Raw genomic sequence first — 20,320 nt, 5'->3', positions numbered from 1 at the left:
ATGACGTCATCGAAAAATCAAAATTTGCCAAAATTCGAAAATTTTTGTTTTTTTGAAAAGAAGACCCTCCAGTGAACATAAAATATTACTACGAAAACGTTTGAAAATTCGTTAAAAAAAGTCTATTGGTCAAAATTGACAATTTCATTTTTTGCCTGCCAAAGGTTGGAGCTTGCCGCCCAAGCACATTACAGGAAAAATTTAAAAATATCAATTTTTGCTCATAGACTTCTTAAAAAGGATTTTCAGACTGCTGCACACGGGAAGACATAGTGGCCTCTACTATATCAAAAGTTACCTTGTATGACAAGGATCTTGTGTGCCAAATTTCATTCGCCAGAGCAAAATTTACTTGTTTTTGATTTTACTAAAAAAGCTGCTGACTTCGCGAGCATAAACTTTCACAATTGTCCTGTTAAGAATTTTCAAAGACATTTACTTTCACGAAAAAGGCCCAAATTCGCGAAGATCGCGAAAGTTTCTGCTCGCTAAAGTTTGTAAGCCTTAAGTATATTTCTCGAAATTCATAATTAGTCAGCCCAGGTGACTCTTCAAATCGGTTCGACGATTTTTTTCCCGCTGGTCGTCGTTAAGACTTTAAGTTTTAATTCCGATTTCGGATTATTTTCGGGAAACAGGATTTCGGAATTACTTAGCGCGCGAAAATAATTTTTTCTTAGTAAGATAATATAGGACGAGAAAAACACATAACATAAAAAGACGCGTATAATTAATAATAAGAAAAAAAGAAAAAAGATTTTTTTTGCGTCATATTCAATAGTTAATAAAAGATACTTTTGCATTGGAAATAAAGAAAGAGAACTAATTATAGAGAAAGTGAGTATTAAAGAAATTACTTTTCTTTGAATAATGTTAAGTTGTATACTACTTGTAGAAATTCTTCTATTTGGGTCTTTTATTTTATTGTCATGACAAGAAACCCGTTGAGTGTTTTTTATAATCTGATATCTCTGATATAAACTAGACAGGTTCGGAGCTGTGAGTCCAATTTTGGACTTTCATTTTTAACAGTTGAACAAGCGCAGGACTCACTCACTGAATAAAAATGAGTAAACGACTGGACCACAAAAAATCGCGCTTTTTTCTGAGGCAGTTTGAAAAGAGAAACTAAAACAAGGTTTCATTGGCTAATTCATCAACTGTCATTTTGAGGAGCGAAATTCAAATTCAATACAGCAATGGTATCAATTTGTTTCACCGACTTCTGCTTCGGACGGATCCCACTATGCACCACTACTTTTTCGTCTGAACGTTTCAAGCAAATAGATACGCTCTTTCAAGCTGTTCAAAGCTAGATTTCTTACTTGTACTTCTAAGCCTTCTAAACCTTTTGGGCTGACTTTCCAGCGCAGCTGGTTTATTACAATACAATGTAGCTTGTTCTAGCAAATTTGAACATACCTATCATAGGAGTTAAGTGATGTTAGATAATTGAATGGGTAAAAGAGATGAAACTAGACTGCGTAAATAAAATCCATCTAGACATTTATATTTCCTTTTTAATTTATTGTATGATAAAAACCAAAAATGCTACAAAAGGTTGTGCGAAAAATATAGTTGGGAGTCCGGGGATCGATTATATATATTCTTTCGCTTCCCACTTATAATGGCGCTGCTTGAGAGTTGGGGAAAAAGTGAACGTTTTCCTACTTCTATTATTCTCTATTTTGCTGCTTCTGCAGTAGGAGCTGGTTTATCTTCACCGGCTTTCTCAGCAATTTCTTTTTTAGCTTTATCAGAAGCTTTCTTCTTCTTCTTTTTCAAATTCTTCTTAGTAACGTTCGTCGCTAGCAATTTCTGAAAGAAAATAAAGAAGATTAAAGATAGCTTTTTCTATCTCACGAATATTCCAATAGGGCTGGTAAATATGAATTGCTCTAGAACAGTCAAATCAAATGTCCCTGATTTTCTCTATTTGTAGATGAGCTTTCTGAAACAATGCTAAAATTTTAATAGGCTTATAAAAACGTATATTTTGGGTTCAAGTGGGGTTACTGCAACAACCCCTTGGAACTACAAACTATCAATTAACCAGACACATTAGAAAGATAGTGGAAACAGATTAAGATATATGTCTAGTAAGTACCTTAAGGTCTTCATCCACGATGCTGTGTTCAGATTCAGCAACATTTACATCGAAAGAACCATTTGTTATCCTGAACAAAACAGCAAGATTAAAAAGATAGTTAAAATGAGCACGGAGTAAGAAAAACATTCCAGGTACAAACAAAATAAAATAAATTATAATTTAGGTAGACCATGTATACCAAATTTCCCAAATGGCTTCTTGGAAATGTCAATTTGAAAAGTTATTGAAAATTTCCACTCAATAATTTTTCGTCATAATATGGTAAGCCAAGGGTCGGATTACTCAAAATTACATCTAACTAGCATGAATAAATCCTTTATTTTGAAAAGCTTAAAGATAATGTAGTATAGGAACTTTACCTCAATGACCCAGTTGGCATCAACAATACGGTGAATTTGAACTGAGCAACGTATTCACCTGAAAGATAACAAGAATGAAATCAAACTGGTGTCGAGGCGGATTATTTTTCCGTCAACGGACGAAGACCAACGCTAACGCCCAAAAACCTTCATAACTTTTACTTGCAGTTTTCCAGCGGCCGAAGAACTGCAAGACTTTTGAGAATCTAAATAAAGCCTAGCAGACGAGTACCTTCAGTTTCCAAAAATCAAATTATTGACTACCGTACCGTTGATGGCCTTGTCTCAAGCGAACACAAAATATAAATATGTTGACTTGTTTAATTTGAAATGTCGAATCTTAAATTCAAAAACGTTTTTTAGTAAGCAAATTTTTTTCGTTTTCATTTTGGTATTTGTTGTGGCTCTTACCACCAGGGGGAGAGGGTCATGCAGTTATTATATAAACACTATGACAATTACTACCGTGGTGGTATATAAACCAAAATTTGGGAAAACAGTTACTCCAACAGTGGACTAACTGCAACATGGGTGGTGCCTAAGCCCAAAATTGTCGATTTTGGTAGGATATGGTGCAGGGGGGGGGGTCCATGTACAAAACAGCGGCATGTATCAGTACTTTGTAGCAAATTTCGATTCTAAACACCCACCCACCCCTATAGTACAAAATGTACAAAATACTATCCAGCAAACTCCCAAAAACACCCCAATACCCCCTATATTTTACAATATACTATCCAGTACTATCCAGCAAACTCCCAAATACACCCTGACACCCCCTGTATAATACAATATACTATCAAGCAAACTGCCAAATATACCCCAACACCCCCCTTACATAGTACAATATACTATCCAGAAAACTACCAAATACTGTATACCCCTACACCCCTTCATAAAATAAAAATTTTAAGCCAAAAAACTTGGAACTTTGGGGCAAGTTTTTTATTCTTCCCATAGAGAATTTTCAAAAAATTTTCTCGAAAATTGACAAAAACAATTGAGAATTTTCAAAAATTTTCGACAAAAATCTAAAATAAATCACAATTTGATTTGATTTTGGCTTTTTAGTACACAAATACTAAGCAGAAAATCTGAAATTTGACCCTGACACCCCCTGTATAGTACACGTATACTTAACAGCAAATCAGAAATTTGACCCTGACACCCCCATATATAGTACACAAGTACTAAACAGCAAAATTTTTTTGAAAACACCCACCCACCCCATGATACATGCCGCTTTTTTGTACATGGACCCCCCTGTATGGTGTACTAAGTGAGCACATTTTTCAATTTTTCACTTAAAATTTTAGGTTTTTCCGGAAGCAAAAAAATTCAAAACATTTTTTTCAGAAGTCAAAAAAAATCACAGAATTTTTTCTTCAATCAAGGCATGAAAGATATTTTAACAAACTTGGAAAATAATTGAGATATTTAACTCTTGAACGGTCGTTAATAAGACGTACCCAGTAAAATGGTATCAAAAATGAGGAATTCAGTGAAAAAATTGCCAAATTTGGCATTTTTGTGGGTGGTATACACCAATTTTGAAGGTAAACTCAGTTAGTACACTACATGTTTTTTTTTTATAAGCATTGCACTTATAAGCATATCTAGGCTCAGATATGGGGAAAAATTAAGCATATGGCAAGCATCACCTCGAGCCTACGAAAAATGTTTTTTTCCTGATTTTGGCTTGTTTTGGCTGGAATTTTATATATTTTCAGTATTTCCCTAAATTTATGCTTTAGATTTAAGCATCCCCTCAAGCATTTTTCATCCTTATTGAGCTTTTAACTTAAGCATCTCTGAGCCTGTTTTCGGATTTTTGTATGCTTATAAAAAAAAATATTTATGGAATAACTGCAAGGGTGGTGGTGTCTGTAGAAAATGTTCAAAATTGCAGTTACTCCACATAGTGTGAAGGAGTAACTGCAAGACCCCCCAACTGCTCTTACCATCCTTTTCATATAGAACTTGGTAGGGGATCATCAATTCGTGATTCACACACTCTCCGATTCCTAATCTCGCCTTCTTTTCATCCTCAAATGCCCTGGAAATGAAACAAACAGCAAAAACTTGGGAATTGACCGGCTTTTTGTTTAAAAATTCCTGAATAACTGATACTGTAAACGAAAATCGATGAAGGAAAATGTTTTACCTCAGAGTAAATGGCATAGATCCAAATTTGTTGCTTGCTTCACTAAAGAATGCTGAAACGGTAAAGAATTAGTCCCAATATTGTAATTTAACGATAACAAAATCTTGTACTTTTTTGATTTGCAAGTTGTTCATTTTATCAAAAAACTAATTTTTTTCTTTTTCAACAAAATCAGATATGAAATGACAGAAAAGTAGAAAAGTACAAATTATCAGATAGAATCAGGGAAGAATAACACCAATGATCTTACTACGTGAAGCTTTCATTTTCAGTGCGTATGTTTGGTCAGATTTCTTATAAACAGTAGTTCTGACATCACGTTCTTTGCTTTTGCCGTCACCAGTGCTAATATATACATCTACCCCATAAACTTCATGTAATTCGAATTCAACTTTGCTGTGGTCTTTCCTAAACAAAAAGCAAAAAAAATATTGTTATCACAACTATTCAAAGTATGGTCTGGGGATTCATGGTTAACTTTAATTTTGACCGACAACTATTGTTTATCACACAATTATTGCAAGTAAAAGAACCCAGGCTCTTCCAGAAAAAAATTGAACATGGGGGGGGGGGGTGGAGGATAAAACACTTTTTTAGAAATTACCCCTGGACATTGTGACTTTGACCCCTCCCCCAGACAGCAGGTCTAACCCCCCGGACAAGCATCAGTTGACTCCCAGACATTCATAATTACCTCTAAACAGAGCAGTTTTGCCCCCTAAACAAGGCAAATTTTGTAGATTTTTCACTACCCCCCGGTCAATATATTCAATATATCCTCCACCCCCCATGTTCGAAAATTATATGGAAGAAGCCAATACATGCCACTTAATCTTTATTGTAAACTGCCCCCTAAAGAAGGTGCCAACTGGTGATTGTCGAATTCAATCGAATCATTATGTGAAACTTACTTTTGAGCCTCACTTGGATTTTGTATAATTGTTTTCTCTCCATCTATAATATCTTGTTGCAGCTGATGGGATAACATGCCTAAAATTGAAAAGTATGAAAATTTAATTTAAAATCAACTCACTTGCCAGCATGAATATAGATTGCACTGAACTACTTTTGTCAATGAAATATAAATCTGTGGCTTGTGCTTCATGGTCCATCTACCGGGATAACAATAACACTTACCTTCTACAGGTTTACATTTGAATTGTTCTGCAATCTTTGTGACAGCTTCTGTGACATCTTCATTCTAAAGAAGAGATGTTTCCTACTTGTATACTAGGGCTAAAACACTTTAAACTTTAAATAAGATTACACAGCATGATTGGGTTCACAACTGGACAATAACAACTTAAAAAGGAGGGAAAATGGTGAAGGAACTTACAGAGTTTCCTGGTTTCACCAGTCTGTATGCTGCTTCTGTTGCATAATGTGCCGCTAATAGAACATCAGCTTTACGTCCTGTGACTTTTTTATCCTGCAAAGAAAGAATTCAAGGATGTCAAAGCTACTTCAATCATAATATTGCATTTGTCTCTTGTGACTGAAGATTTAATTTAGTAAGATTTTGAAGAAATTATCCCACTACAAGCATAGAAAATACAATATAAAGATAATAAATGATGGTTTTCTATCTAAGTCATATTTGGTACCGACCAGTCAATAATATGACCAGATATAACAGCCAATTCGATTGACTTCAAAATTTACCATTTTCACAAGCTTCACAAAATCCAATTTCAATGTCAAAAGATCAGTTTTATGGCAGAATTCTACACCGCTACACCGCCATTTTGATTTTTGTTTTGTGATGCTTTGTCAGCAGTTTTTAGTCAGCAGTTTTCTGTCAGCGTTTATGGAGCGCGAGGTGCTTACACACGTGGGCAATTGTTTTAACCAATCAAATTACCGATCGGCAATGTTTTGCTTTAGCATTGGAAGGTCTTCTATTTTTCAAAATCTTACCAAAAGTGTCAAAGATTGGAGTTTGAAAAGCGAAAAGAACACAAGTCTCATGTTTTGTATGTATTTGAAGAGATTTTTCTCGTGTAATATAAACTGATATATAAACAACTACAAAATTTAGTGTAGTTGCCCAGGTGACAGCAAACCAACATATTTTTAAGGGACTAACAAGAAATGAAATGGACGATTTAGAAATAAAAACATATTTACTGTTGATGCTCCAATAACAACTGTATGCGCAACTATAGCAATGAACCCATCAACATGTACACCGAGATCACTAAAAGAAAATGATAATTCCATGAAAAGAATATGAAAGAAAACAGAAAGAGAATTTTTTGGCTCACTTGATAACCTAGTCAGAAAAACACATCACTTTTTTATGAATATCAGAGCCATTTACATGTCAACATAGAATGGATTTATTTCACAAGGTTCACATTTTATAACTACCTTAAGTGGATCAATTTACGCGGGGATTACATTTTGCCAATTTCGTGAGTTTTTCCAAATATCCATGAAATAAAATTTTTTTGCCAAAACCTCTAGGAAAATGAAAGATCTCACAAAAATATCTACTCGCAAAAATTTATTCACATAAAAGGTAAACTGTTCAATTGCAACAAATTAGAAGTGAGTTACAGCTGCCCCCCCCCACATTTTAAGTATCATACTGTGATATATCATATCGTAATATATGATTGTACAAAATTTATTATTGACGAAATATGTAAAAATCTTACATTTTCACAAGATCACCATCTTTCATTGTAGTGTCACCTTCACTGGCAAGTGGTGAAAAATGACCTATTACATCATTTATTGAAATACATGTTGGAAAACCAATACCTAAATACAGAAAAGTCGAAGAAGTTTGTCATCATTTCATATTTGTATTCAGTAACTGTACTTAGGAGCCTTCAGAGTTTCAATAGAAGCTTCTGCAAGGGAACTGATTCCTTCGTTTCATTAACTTTATTATATTCCAGCTTGTAAGAAAACTGCAGGTCAGTAATTTTTTGAGAAATTTTCCCTTAAGTTTCCAGCAAAAATTGCAGCAACCCTTTATTCCTTTGCAATATCAAGCAACATTCTGAATGACGATGAATGACGATGAAAGCACAGAGATGCTTAAGCTTATAAACACACAAAATCAGAATTAACATTTCATATCATTATGTAATGCAAAAAGCCTATTTTTAGACCGGTTTTTTTAGACTGGACTCCATTAGATTTTAAACATAACAATTTTACACTTTTTATGTGCATAAAATCAGAGAAAATCCCCAGCCATTTGTGAGAAATGATGCTCATTTCCCTAAAGATGACAAAAGGCTATCTCCCCAAATAAGAAAATCCCATTTTTACAGGTAACAATTTTTTTGGGAAAACTGCTTCCGCCACTTTTAAAGAACCTTGCTCTCTTTATTTGTGGAAAAATTTGGGAAAATAATGAAGCAGTTTCAAGTCCAAAAAAACCCTATCTTTAGGGTGTTTTTGACCCAAACTTGCCACCAGTAATTTAGGGCCTATTTGTTTCACTTACTATAAATGCTGTAGATGCTATTTGCTAAAAGTGCTATGAAATTCCATGAAAACTTTGAAAATTATAGTAAATATTGCAAGTTTTGTTGTCTGCCATCTTTATGATCCCTGGTTGTACTTTGAATTTTGAAAAGTATTTTTCAATCCACTGTTTATTTACGGTTGTGTGACCACCATCCCGCCATTATGAAAACAACTGCTATTTTGATTTCAGATATAGACTCGTGCGTGGAGCAAGCTACAGTTTCAGCTCTTCACTTCTCTAATTTTATTGGTTTAAAATCGGCAATCAGGCTAAGAAAGTATCATCCAGTCTAATTTTAGATGCAATTTTTGCTGTGAAGAAATTGCAAACTTTGCTTTGCTTGCAGAAGGTTGATGTTTTTACTATTTTTGCTAAAAGGGAGTTTGCAAGTTTATTTACAAAAAGTGCTACAGATCTGGACAGAAAAAATTGCACTCGTAGTAAACATAGCAAAAATAGTGATGAAACAAATAGGCCCTTAATCTCCTAGGTAGGCCCAAAAATTATGTTTTGCTAGTTTTATTTTTTGTGTGGTTTCGTTCAATATAGTATGCAACTTACCTTTTTTAATTTCTTTATCTTTTCTATAAATTTTATTGGTTTCATCTAATATCGTTTTATCGCCAAGTTCACAAGTTTCTCTGGCTGATGCACCCTCCTTGCATGCTTCTGCTACCTTTTTCAAAACCTCTGAAAATTAAAAAAAACATTCTTAATTCCTTTTTGGTTTCATTAAATGATCATAAACCATAGTCCAAATATGTGAAAAAATTGACTCCACCTCTGAATTGCATTGGGAATCATACCTTCTAGTTTCTAGTTTGTCTTATTGATATAAAGTGACAATCATTGTTAAACCTTAGATAATTATATTTATTTTCTTATTTTCATGAGGAAAAAAATGGTAGATTTTCGTTCTTACTATTGTGGTGAATGGAAAACACTCATTCAGCACACACATAGCACCAACCAGCCTGGTTTTAGATCCCAGGTAAAAATTAGGCCCCCCTGAGTTTTAAGTCCCCTCGAAGATTTATGACATTTTTAGTAGCCCCCAAGGCTTTCGACCCTCAACCATTTATTCCACAAAAAAAAAGTAGTTATTCAATATAAATTGTGTTGCATAAAGTATTCAGCCCCCACGTTAAATGATGAGATTTCAGCTCCCACAAGTAAATTAGGTCTTTTTGGAGGGTGTAACCCCCCTCAACTAGCAGGGGGACTGACGCTATGGACACATCAGCATTTTGAACGGTAAATTACTGGGGTGGAAAAAGTTGATATGGCAACAGAAAAACGAATGAAGAAAGTCATGAGGTAGCGAGTTTATAAAGCAATAGACAAACAAATGAAGAAAGTTCAATGTTTGGGGAAGGTGAGTCTATAAAAGTTATTTATTTTCTGTTGAAGAAAAGTAAAAAAGCATTATTGTGCTCAAAAATTTGATTGAGTTTTTCTTTGCAAATTTTTGTCTTCAATCAGAACATAGTAAGAATTCCAAAAAGTCTGTTAGTTCTGGAGATATATTGAAAAGTTGAGACATCATTAGTTCACATTCCTAAACCAAACAGGTGGTAACAATGGAATATCAATCGAATCTGGAAATTGTGGTAATATTCGGTTGAGATTCCATCACTTTCGACAATTGAGTTTCAATCAGTCAATTGCGTTTGATTTCGTTCAATCACCAATTCTGTCAATTGAGATTGCCTGGGTTATCATTAACTGCTATTTAGTCAGCCCAGGTGACTCTTCAAATCGGTTCGACGATTTTTTTCCCGCTGGTTGTCGTTAAGACTCTAAGTTTTAATTCCGATTTCGGATTATTTTCGGGAAACAGGATTTCGGAATTACTTAGCGCGCAAAAATAATTTTTCTTAGTAAGATAAAATAGGACGAGAAAACCACATAACATAAAAAGACGCGTATAATTAATAATAAGAAAAAAAGAAAAAAGATTATTTTTTGCGTCATATTCAATAGTTAATAAAAGATACTTTTGCATTGTAAATAAAGAAAGAGAACTAATTATAGAGAAAGTGAGTATTAAAGAAATTACTTTTCTTTGAATAATGTTAAGTTGTATACTACTTGTAGAAATTCTTCTATTTGGGTCTTTTATTTTATTGTCATGACAAGACACCTGTCGAGTGTTTCTTATAATCTGATATCTCTGATATAAACTAGACAGGTTCGAGCTGTGAGTCCAATTTTGGACTCACATTTTTAACAGTTGAACAAGCGCAGGACTCACTCACTGAATAAAAATGAGTAAACGACTGGACAATAAAAAATCGCGCTTTTTTCTGAGGCAGTTTGAAAAGAGAAACTAAAACAAGCTTTCATTGGCTAATTCATCAACTGTCATTTTGAGGAGCGAAATTCAAATTCAATACAGCAATGGTATTAATTTGTTACACCGACTTCTGCTTTGGGCGGATCCCACTATGCACCACTACTTTTTCGTCTGAACGTTTCAAGCAAATAGATACGCTCTTTCAAGCTTTTCAGATTTTAACAAAGCTAGATCTCTTATTTTTTGTTTAATAAAATAAGTAATTTTTTGAAAAGATTATGCCATCAATAACTACCGTCAACTGCTCTAACTTGGGACTATCTGACAAAGCATGGGATGGCAATTTGACCACCATTTCACCGAACCTCCAAAGTTATTTGATTTGTTTTGATTTGAGTTAATGAACAGCACGCAATTTCACTTTCCCACCGAGTAGGCTTTTAAATTGTAATACCGGGTGTGCCACAAATAAGTCACCCTCTTTAATTTGATATTGCAGGCAGTTGTAGAGAGATTTTTCAAAGTTTGTTTCATTTTCTGTGAACTTTGAACCCTTCTAACTTTTTTTCTATGTATATATGCTGAAGCATTCGAGTTTTTACTAAAAGAAAGCCTGTGATCTTAGCTTTCCAGCAGTATAACACTGTGGACACAGGCTAGAGTAGACGACAAATTGACAAATTGGCAAAGTGCCAAACGTTTTTGGAACATTTAGGGGAGCCGTCCATATTCATTTGACAATGCAAAACGTCAAATTGACGTTATGAGGGGGTAGGGGGTTTTTCAAAAGTTAGGTTTGACGTTATAAGAAATCAAAGGTATACCTTTTTGTGAAAATTGCAGATACTTGTAACCACCAACCACACTATACTTTATAAGCTTTCGAAAACATATTCATTCGTGTATGAAATACATGAAAATTTGCTGCTCGCATAATCCCATTGGTTCGCGCTATGATAACATTATATCATATTTACATTGTTTGCGCGATCGAGCGAACCACATCTCACAAGTTGGCAAAGAAGGTGGTACACCTAAAGCACGGCACAGACCTAGCGCCAAGTGGAGCTTTTAATTTCTTTTTAAATACAGGTCATTAGTTAAAAGAACACATACAGGCACGGGTAAAACCAAGTCCAGACTTAGCGACGGAACAGGAAACCTTTGATGAAAAATGGCTACAACTTTTGGTATACATCAGTACATCGCTTGACGTTATCCTGTGGGGGGGGGGGGGGGGGGGGTTCAGAGGATAACGTCAATTTGACGTTTTGTGTTGTCAAATGAATATGGACGGGTCCCCTTAGAAAATTGTCTGCTACGGGAAAGAAAAATGTTGCAATCATTGATGAACAAATATGTTTCTGGAAATGGAGGAAAACAAAGTTGAAGGCTGAAACTTTTTATTTTTATCAGAAAAGGGTGAGGAATTCAAAAATCACATTCGCTAATTCTAGTTCTTTCATTTTCATGTAGTTTTTTTTCATGAATTTGAACTTCATGAACTTCTCAATCAATAACAACTATATACACTTATTCCAAATCTTTGTAACCTTCACAAGTTAGGGGTCTTTGACAAAAAACTTTCGAATTTTTTATCGGCATTGGGCCGATAAGCTTCAGACCCCCTCCCCCCTTGCTCTTATCGGCCAAAATTTTCGAAACCAATTTTTACATCTTCGAAAACACAATTTTTTTCCAATCATGTCGGCCATCGCTTTGATCTTGCCTTCCCACCTGTTTTCGTTGAGTTTTTGTCTATTTGCACCAAGATTGAGTTTGTTCATACCCGCATTGATAATGTTAATCAAAACGAAAGTTAAAAAAACGCGATGATGTCGCAACATTTCCAAGGAAACGGCAGCACGCTGGCCATTGAAAAAAGAGTTTTTTTATCAAAGCTAATTCAAAACTGTATTTTTAAAGTTACGAATTTGTGCGCGAAGGTGAAAGCAAGTGAAATTGTATGCTTTCAGTTGAGTTTGTGGACGAAATCAGAAAGAAATTGGCTGAAAAGATTTTCGTCCCAATACTTGTTTTTTTATCGGTATGTAGTTGGACCCCCCACCCCCTTATCGACCCAATGCCGATAAAATATTCGAAAGTTTTTTGTCGAGGATCCCTTATAAAAAAAAGAAACGAGAGAACAACTTGACTATGTATATAATCCATACCACTTGTTCCAAGTTTTAGAGCTGTCAGTCTGGGAAATCCTCTCAATTACACGCTTATGTTCCGAGGGCGTAAGCGCGCAATTGCATGGTTATAATTTACGCCCGCTCCCGCCCTGGTTGAAATTGCTTAGGGATTTCAAGGGGTTTAACGGCCAGTATGGATTCCACGAAATCTTACGCAGAAGATATTTTTCCGTGCAGCAAGCCTCACGTCAAGCAAAATTTCTTTTGTACCAACATTCAATTTTTCAATAAGGGTGCAAGATGGGAAAAGAGGCGCATGCGCCAACATAATTAATAAATTGACGCGAGCGCAAGCGAGCGAAAGCAAATTTAGCCAAATGGAAGCTAAAAATCGATGGATTATGGAGTCATTCACGCCGAGCTGGAATTATTACTATACGCCAACTGAAAATCAAACAATCTTTGTAAGTACCCTTACGGCAATGCGCCAAAAACGTTTCAGTTGTACGCCGAAGAACTTCGGCGTTAGTTACACGAAATCCATACTGGTTTAACGGGCAATCCATTGTTACGGAATCTTCTTCTACTACGATAAATTGAGTAAAACTGCCCTAGGCTTTTGAAATTCAACAGAGCTTTCGGAAGGAATTGCGTGTCAGAATAACAGTCAGTACCTTTAGCCAAATTAGGAACATTTTTCTTACTTTAACTAGTATTTCTAATTAGGAAGAAAAAAATTCCTAATTAGGAATATGAAGGAAATACCTAGATTTTCTCCAAAAATAGAAAAAATTGCAGGTTAAAAAGTATTTCATAAGATTCTTACCATTCCATTTAGGTGGGAAAGAAAGATCGAGCTCTTGACTTGCTCGGGGGACCGAGCTATAATTCCTAGAAAAAACTTTACTTCTCCCAGCCTCTCCTCCCAGTAAATTGGAAAACGCGGGAAACTCACTTTCTGTTTTTCTTCATGATAATAAAAACGGCAGTTCGTTTAATTCCTAATTTGGAATTATTTTTTTGGGGCATTAATAATTCCACCATCCGCGAATGAAATTTTTCAATTTTTTGCACAGTTATAATATTTGGTATACCGAATCTATTGGTCATAATTGGAATTTGCGAATGTAGCTCTTTTCAGAGATATTAAACTTTTAAATATTTCTTCCTAATTAGGAATTTTTTTCTTCCTAATTAGGAATAGGATTCCTAATTAGGAATCCTGGTAAAAGTAAGAAAAATGTTCCTAATTTGGCTAAAGGTACTGACAGAACAATTTCGATAAGCGTGTAATTACACGCTTAAAAATTCTGCCATTTTGATAACCGTGCAATTGCACACTTATGGCCTCGGAACATAAGCGTGCAATGGAGAGGATTTCCCAGACTGGCTGTTGGCGGCGTTGACGGTGGTATAAAGTTCAAAAGATTGCTCAGCCAGTACTCGGCAGACTAAATAAAACTGATATGGGTGTCATTTTGAAAGTTTTCTAATGACTGGAAACAGGGAATCAAGCTCATTCTACTATAGGCATTAAGAATATGGGGACCCACTTGAGTAGAGAATAAGAATAGGAAGTAAAAATGAAACTTACCATTTGCTATTTTTGCAGCCATATTATATTTTGTGACAACAATATCGTCAGCGATGGTCTTTTCTTCATCATCGGAGCTATCATAATCTTTATCAGCCATGATTATTGTATAAATTAATAACTAAACCAGTAAGAACGTAAACGAGCAACAAATTCTTCCAACTCCAAGCGGGGTTGGTCTAAAAAGCAGGGTAGCCAATGGGGTAGCCAATTGGGCTAGGTTATGGGGTACCTCTTTTTGCCTAAACTTTTGAAATCTGAAACCTGTTTAATGTGGAAATAACTATTACAACATCTTGATAATGATTCCATGTAATAAAATTTAAGATTCCTTTCAAACTTCAGCCACAATAGCCTTTTTTCCAAAGGTACTGAACTTTGTTACTTCTCAAGAGACCTGGCGCCATTTTGTCTTCCTTCTTGGCTTCGTTTGAAAATTTACAGACCCGAATAAAAAATATATACAAAACAGTTTTTAATATTTTAGATTTACATTTTATTTATGTTTTTAATTGTTATTTCCGTGAAGCTGTAATTCGATGATAATAGCTTTGGAATCGCCTTTGGGCCATATGATCTCTAATCTTGTCATATCTTAACAATCCTTTGTTATTGAATCTATTACTTAATTTAAATCATGTTTAGATGTTTCAAACAATTAATTCCTTTCAAAATTTTTAAATATGGCAGCTTATAATAGGTACAAAAGGTCTTTTGAAATACTGTAGCTCTATTATAATGAAGCTCTATTTCTTACTCCTCGTGCATTAACACGTGGTAATTTATATCTTTGTTTATCTTTGGAATCATACATGATCAATCTAAGTATCAATCAGATTCATGCTCCCTGGTCAGTAAAATGTGGTTCTATGCATTCATTTTCGGTATTTCTATTCTGGTCTGTAAAATATTTAGGTACCCCACAACCTAGCCCAATTGGCTAGCCCAATTGGCTACCCTGCTTTTTAGACCAACCCCTCCAAGCGCTTCCACTTTGTTTAGTGCACGTGAAGGACGCTGAAAAACACGAATTTCAATTAACCGAGTTGGCAATCAAAAACCAATTGCTAAGCTAAAAACAATCTGTTATTTAATCAAAATTGAAGTCGTTTTAAGACGCAATAGCGAGGTTAAGCAAGAAGCTATCTATTACGTACGGAATCTATTACGTGAGTTTTTAGACTGGATCCGAGGCGTTTTAGCCTGATTCCTAAATCTTCACGGCATAGAAAAAAAAGTGGTTAAAGCAAAAAGGCGATCTATGACGTATGACGTAATGTTTATTTTTCCGTATCTCACTTTCGGCCCCAACTTATAAAATTTTATTTTTCTTTCTTTCTTTTCCAGCTTTCTTGTTGGTGGTTGGTCTATAAAATCCCCTTACTTTCAATCTTAATCTACTAAGTTTTTTCCCAAGACAAATGTTTTCACAAAAATTAAAACTAGACAAGCATAGTCAGAGTTTTCTCTGTATTACTTTTACTATTTTTATTCAACATTTTTATAAACAAAAAATATGTGTCTATGACTTATCATTTCAATGAATTCTTAACATTGCAATAAAGATATATAATTTCATAATTTCATTCCTAGTTTACATAGGTACCAATCATAAATTACTGCTTTATTTATAAAGAAAAAAATAATCTGTAAGAGCATAGTGTACCGTCTGTCATCCTTATTTAGCTGCATTTCTATATGAATGCTTCACCATTAGCACTTAAAGCAGTAGCGGTTGTCCAGAAGATAGAGCTTTATATAATTTTTGAGAACGGTTTGAAGTTCAGCGGTTGTGTGACATCAGGTTCTTACTCAGGCTGATTTGTACGTACAATATATGGTTGATGATGGACAGCAGAAATTGAATCTCGTTGCTTAGTTAGCAGTTGAAATTGGAACAATAAATAAAGATTTCTTCTGTTATGCTTCCGGTGGAAGGGTAAATTTATTTGAGCTTGGCAGAGCAGTCTTTTTCGTGTTTGTTGCTTTGGGTGGGTGACATCGCATTATAACTTTGGCTTCTTCGCACTTGATGGTGGCACCACAGAAATACTAAAAAACATGAAAAAGAAATATGGTTACATGCTGTTCATTGTAAAGGTTATTTTGGATGTATTTGGACTTTGGGAGCATAAAAAAAGCAAGATAAAAAACAGACGAAAAACAAACAGACAAAAAGATCCAGAAAGAAACTTTCTGTTTGTTTTGGTTGATAAAAACGTCAGCAAAGGTTATTTAATTACACTTACATCTTGACCTTCTTTTGAGCAATAAATTCTTTCACTTTGTTTGTATGCATATAGTCCTCAGATGAGATTCAAAAACTTTCTTCTGTCAGCTCAAAATTGTCAGAAGTCAAAAAAATCTACCAAAGTTTCTTTTCTGTTTACATTTTTTTCGGGTGATTTTTGATCCTAAACGATTCAGCCCAATCTCCGTAAGGTAAATTTCCCTGGATCATGCTTATATCCTAATCGATATCTATTACGTGAGATTGGAGAATTTCGCGCAATAGATCCACTCCCCAAACTATGACGTACAGGTTAAATTTCACGGGACAGAGTTAGCCTTGAGATTTGGGCGCTAGCCTGCGAAAAACTCACGTAATAGATTCCGTACGTAATAGATAGCTTCTTGCTTAACCAGTCGAGTACTATTGCAAATTAGGAGAAATGCGGGTATTTCGCTTAAATAGGATGAATTATCCTAAATAAGATAAAATCGATAGCTTAGTTAGGAGAAATAGAAGAAAAAGTTGATTTTCTGAACAACTTAAGAGATCCGCGTCTTTTTAACTCTCTGAATCAATTATACTCATAAAGAAGATCATGTTAGGCCAAATGTTAGCTTCTTATCAGCGCGGAGTGAAAAAATATTAAACATTTATCCTATTTTGGATAAAATATACAAATTAGGAGAATAATGCTTTTGTTACACGCTTTGCGTATGAAAATATGAGCGTGAATGAAAAGTGTCGAAGGACGAGAAAGTGTTCATTCTCCTGACCCAAACCACACAAACGTAATTGCGCAAAATGTGTCACTACAATAGGATCGTTTATTTATATATAAGTTTCTATTCTTCAAAACATCGTTACGAGCAAAGTTTTTACTAAGAGAGTTTGATGCATAAAATCTGAAGTTTGTCAAAAGTTGAATAACTTCTGAACGCACGCTGACTGATGGATCAGACTTCACAAGCATACTATACTGGCTCCAAATTTCTTAAATTTATGCAAAGCTTGACGCGGATCTCTGAATTTGTTCAGAAAATCAATTTTTTCTGCTATTTCTCCTAACTAAGCTATCGATTTTATCTTATTTAGGATAAATCATCCTATTTAAGCGAAATACACGCATTTCTCCTAGTTTGCAATAGTACCTGACTGTTAACCTCGCTAATAACAAGATATATCAACGGGAAACGCATATTTGGACTTTGTACCCTATGCTGCACTCAAGCACTTGGGCCAAAATCCCGCAAAGGCAGGACAAAAATCAGTTTTTTGAAGTTTGCAAAAAAACGCCACATAGAAGTTCTTTCAAATTCAGTATGTGAATAAAGCAGTAAAAAATACAACTTTTCTATTTTTCCTTTTTTTTGCAAAAGTTCTAGTAATGAAAATAAAGGGATAATGATAATTGAATACTTTCCATTGATAATCCGCGGCACTATCGTAAAGCTAGAATCGCTTCGCGTACTCTTCGCTTGAGAAAATGATTGACAGATTGAAGTTTTTCATCCCCGCGGTGCGCGCCGCGCGGGAGCTCGGGCGCTCTGCGACAGTTCTCGGCTCAATCCTCGGACCGCGCTAAAATGGTAGACTGAGCTTTGATAGATCATTTCGATGGAAGTTGTTGGAATGTTTACAAGGCTCTTAACAGAATATTGTTTGTTTTATTGTCAATGATGACAGTGCCGTTATAAATTTTGTTAGATCTGACAAATTGATGTTTGTAAGTGCACTTTATAGTTTTGATTCCCATTGGAGAATCATATTCTGGTTTTCATGTTGTTAGATGCTGTTTTAGAGCTTTAGAGCTACACTGTCCCTTATTTTTCACTCCCTGCCCCGGACACACAGTTTGGCGCACGACCCTTGTTGCCCTGGTAAACTAACTCGGGTAATACTAGGGTAATACTCAAGTAATTGACGTGAGGTATACCCGAAAATCCCGATGAGCAATTTACTCGAGTATTTCGGGTCGAAAAATTCCAAAAATAGAAACCCGTCTTACCCGGGTAGAGTCATATCACCAGTGCACGAACGGTCCCAGTGCACGAACGAGCGGCTTTGAACTTGAAAAAATCAACCAAAAACAAACTTCTATAGAACTTCTTTTGTGCAGCAGAATCCTCAAACTATTCCTTGCAATCTCTCCAAAAATGAAAATAAACGGAGCACTAGAACAACACCAAACCGATTTTGAACGAGGCCAAGTAAAAAAATCACGAAAATCGGGATTTTTTGTAAACATGGCTGATCGCGAGAGAAAATGTTTTTTATAAGAAAATTTGCGCAAGAAGAGTTCTGAAAATGACTTTCCTCTTTTAAAAACCTGTTATCTTCCATCACACAAAATTTCATTGAAACATGTTAGCTCATTATTCAAAATCAATAGAAACATATCACCAGTAGTTGATATAAAAAAGGTTCAGTCTGCGAACGATCCGAACACCATATTCAAAATGAAGACATTGCAACGTCAAAAACATTCGAAGCGCTGGCGATCTCGATTTAAAAAAAAGACACTACCTTGCCGCGCTTTTCGATGAGCAAAACTTGAAAAGAAAACAAAAAAAATGGACGACAAGAAATATTTACAAAATAAACAGGTTAGTAAGACGCTAAAGTTCTTATAAAAAAGACGCTTTTTTGGTGAAAAAGCGCATGGTTTTGAAAAGTTCAAATACCCCTGTATCATCTCGGAAGAGAGTAAAGTATTACCTGCGAGCAGAGCTCTATTTTTTTCTTCAAAAGATCGTCGCGCACTGGTTCTCGTTCGGTACTGGGTCCGATAGCGCTCGCTTCTAGGCTTATTATTCCAAGAAGATGCTTTCAACAAAGTGATACAAATTGAAAGAAGGACTTCAACCTTGTCTACAAGATGGTCAAAAAGGATTTATGTAAAAACTAAAAGTAAGCGAAAAAAGTGAAAAATAAGTTTGCCGTTCGTGCACTGGGTACCCCCCTCTAACTAGGGTTCTCGGGTACTTTACCGTTTGGTCACGTCCAGTGTTTACAGTTCAAATCGGGTAAATCAGGTTTAAATATCATTGGTTTTGGGAACATACTCGAAATTGTTTTGTTAAAATACCGCAAGAAAAAAGGAAGCATCACATTTTGCATTACTTTACTTGATATATTTTCAGAATAATCACATAGGAATCACAAATACAGTTTACACTTAAGAGTAATCTAGCTTCGAACACGATTCCAAACATAGACTGTCAACGATCTTTTTGGGGACAAAAAATTGTTTTGAAGTCTGTTCCAACCAATTAAAAAAAGGCATTTTCTAGTTTGAACAAAAACAATAGAAATATGTCATAAAAAGTAAAAATTCGTCCAAGATAATTGAGTGGATTAATAAGCAAGTCTAAGTGATATGTTAAGTTAAAAATAATTTCAACAACCTAGCTAACTCAAATCATCTGTTCAAAATTATCTTTCCAACGCGATTACTTTAAATATAATAATATAATGTTTAAAAATGTGACTTGGAAATGACAAAAGTCAGCGAAATGACAATCTCTTATGAAAATTGATTTCCTTAAAGCAGTGTCAAGAAAGGTTATCCTTCAAATTTTTTTAAAATTAATTTAGTATAAAAATGAAAGTAAATTTATAGATTCTAATTCATAAATTGAAATAATTTGTCTACTTTAACACTTTCATAGAATAAAAAAATTACTTTTACATGATTGTTCGTTAATTGATTTTTGATACAAAGAGGTTCCAGTTCAAAAGCAGATTATAGTTGCACTCATTTGACACGAATAACCAGGAATAACAACTGTTTGGAACACATTATACAATGAAGCTGTCACCATCTAATATGGACACGGGGAACGTGTTTGAGACTGAAGATTCATATTGCAAAAGAAATGTGAAAACAACATCGCAAATTTGAGTTGAGTTAACCGAATTTGTCGCTGTCACGAAACTCCA

The 20,320-nt window shown here is 34.9% G+C and overlaps 1 protein-coding gene across 1 annotated transcript; it reads right to left on the bottom strand.

The window, feature by feature from the left end:
• Positions 1 to 1,489: 1,489 nt before the first annotated feature.
• LOC136797527 (proliferation-associated protein 2G4-like) lies at positions 1,490 to 15,191 on the bottom strand. The gene is made up of 14 exons (XM_067054106.1): positions 15,124 to 15,191; positions 14,149 to 14,310; positions 8,682 to 8,810; positions 7,294 to 7,399; positions 6,761 to 6,830; positions 5,970 to 6,062; positions 5,771 to 5,834; positions 5,545 to 5,623; positions 4,884 to 5,041; positions 4,634 to 4,685; positions 4,431 to 4,525; positions 2,470 to 2,527; positions 2,108 to 2,177; positions 1,490 to 1,818 (listed from the first exon to the last, which is right to left on the bottom strand). Exons 2-14 carry the CDS (start codon positions 14,246 to 14,248, stop codon positions 1,684 to 1,686), a joined length of 1,209 nt encoding a protein of 402 aa, XP_066910207.1. The 5' UTR covers positions 14,249 to 14,310; positions 15,124 to 15,191; the 3' UTR covers positions 1,490 to 1,683.
• Positions 15,192 to 20,320: the final 5,129 nt, after the last annotated feature.

This window comes from Clytia hemisphaerica, unplaced genomic scaffold (assembly GCF_902728285.1).
Source record: "Clytia hemisphaerica strain Z4C2 unplaced genomic scaffold, Clytia hemisphaerica genome assembly, whole genome shotgun sequence".
Classification (NCBI taxonomy): Eukaryota; Metazoa; Cnidaria; class Hydrozoa; order Leptothecata; family Clytiidae; genus Clytia; species Clytia hemisphaerica.
This window is presented reverse-complemented; position numbering and strand designations above follow the sequence as displayed.

Bases quoted from the DNA above. Each gene is read 5' to 3' on its own strand.
- LOC136797527 (XM_067054106.1), bottom strand. From the start codon at position 14,248: ATGGCTGATAAAGATTATGATAGCTCCGATGATGAAGAAAAGACCATC. The intron at 6,831-7,293 runs GTAAGATTTTTA...ATTTTCTTTTAG, and splicing joins GATGGTGATCTTGTGAAAAT to TGATCTCGGTGTACATGTTG. The intron at 2,178-2,469 runs GTAAAGTTCCTA...TGTTTTGTTCAG, and splicing joins ATGCCAACTGGGTCATTGAG to GATAACAAATGGTTCTTTCG.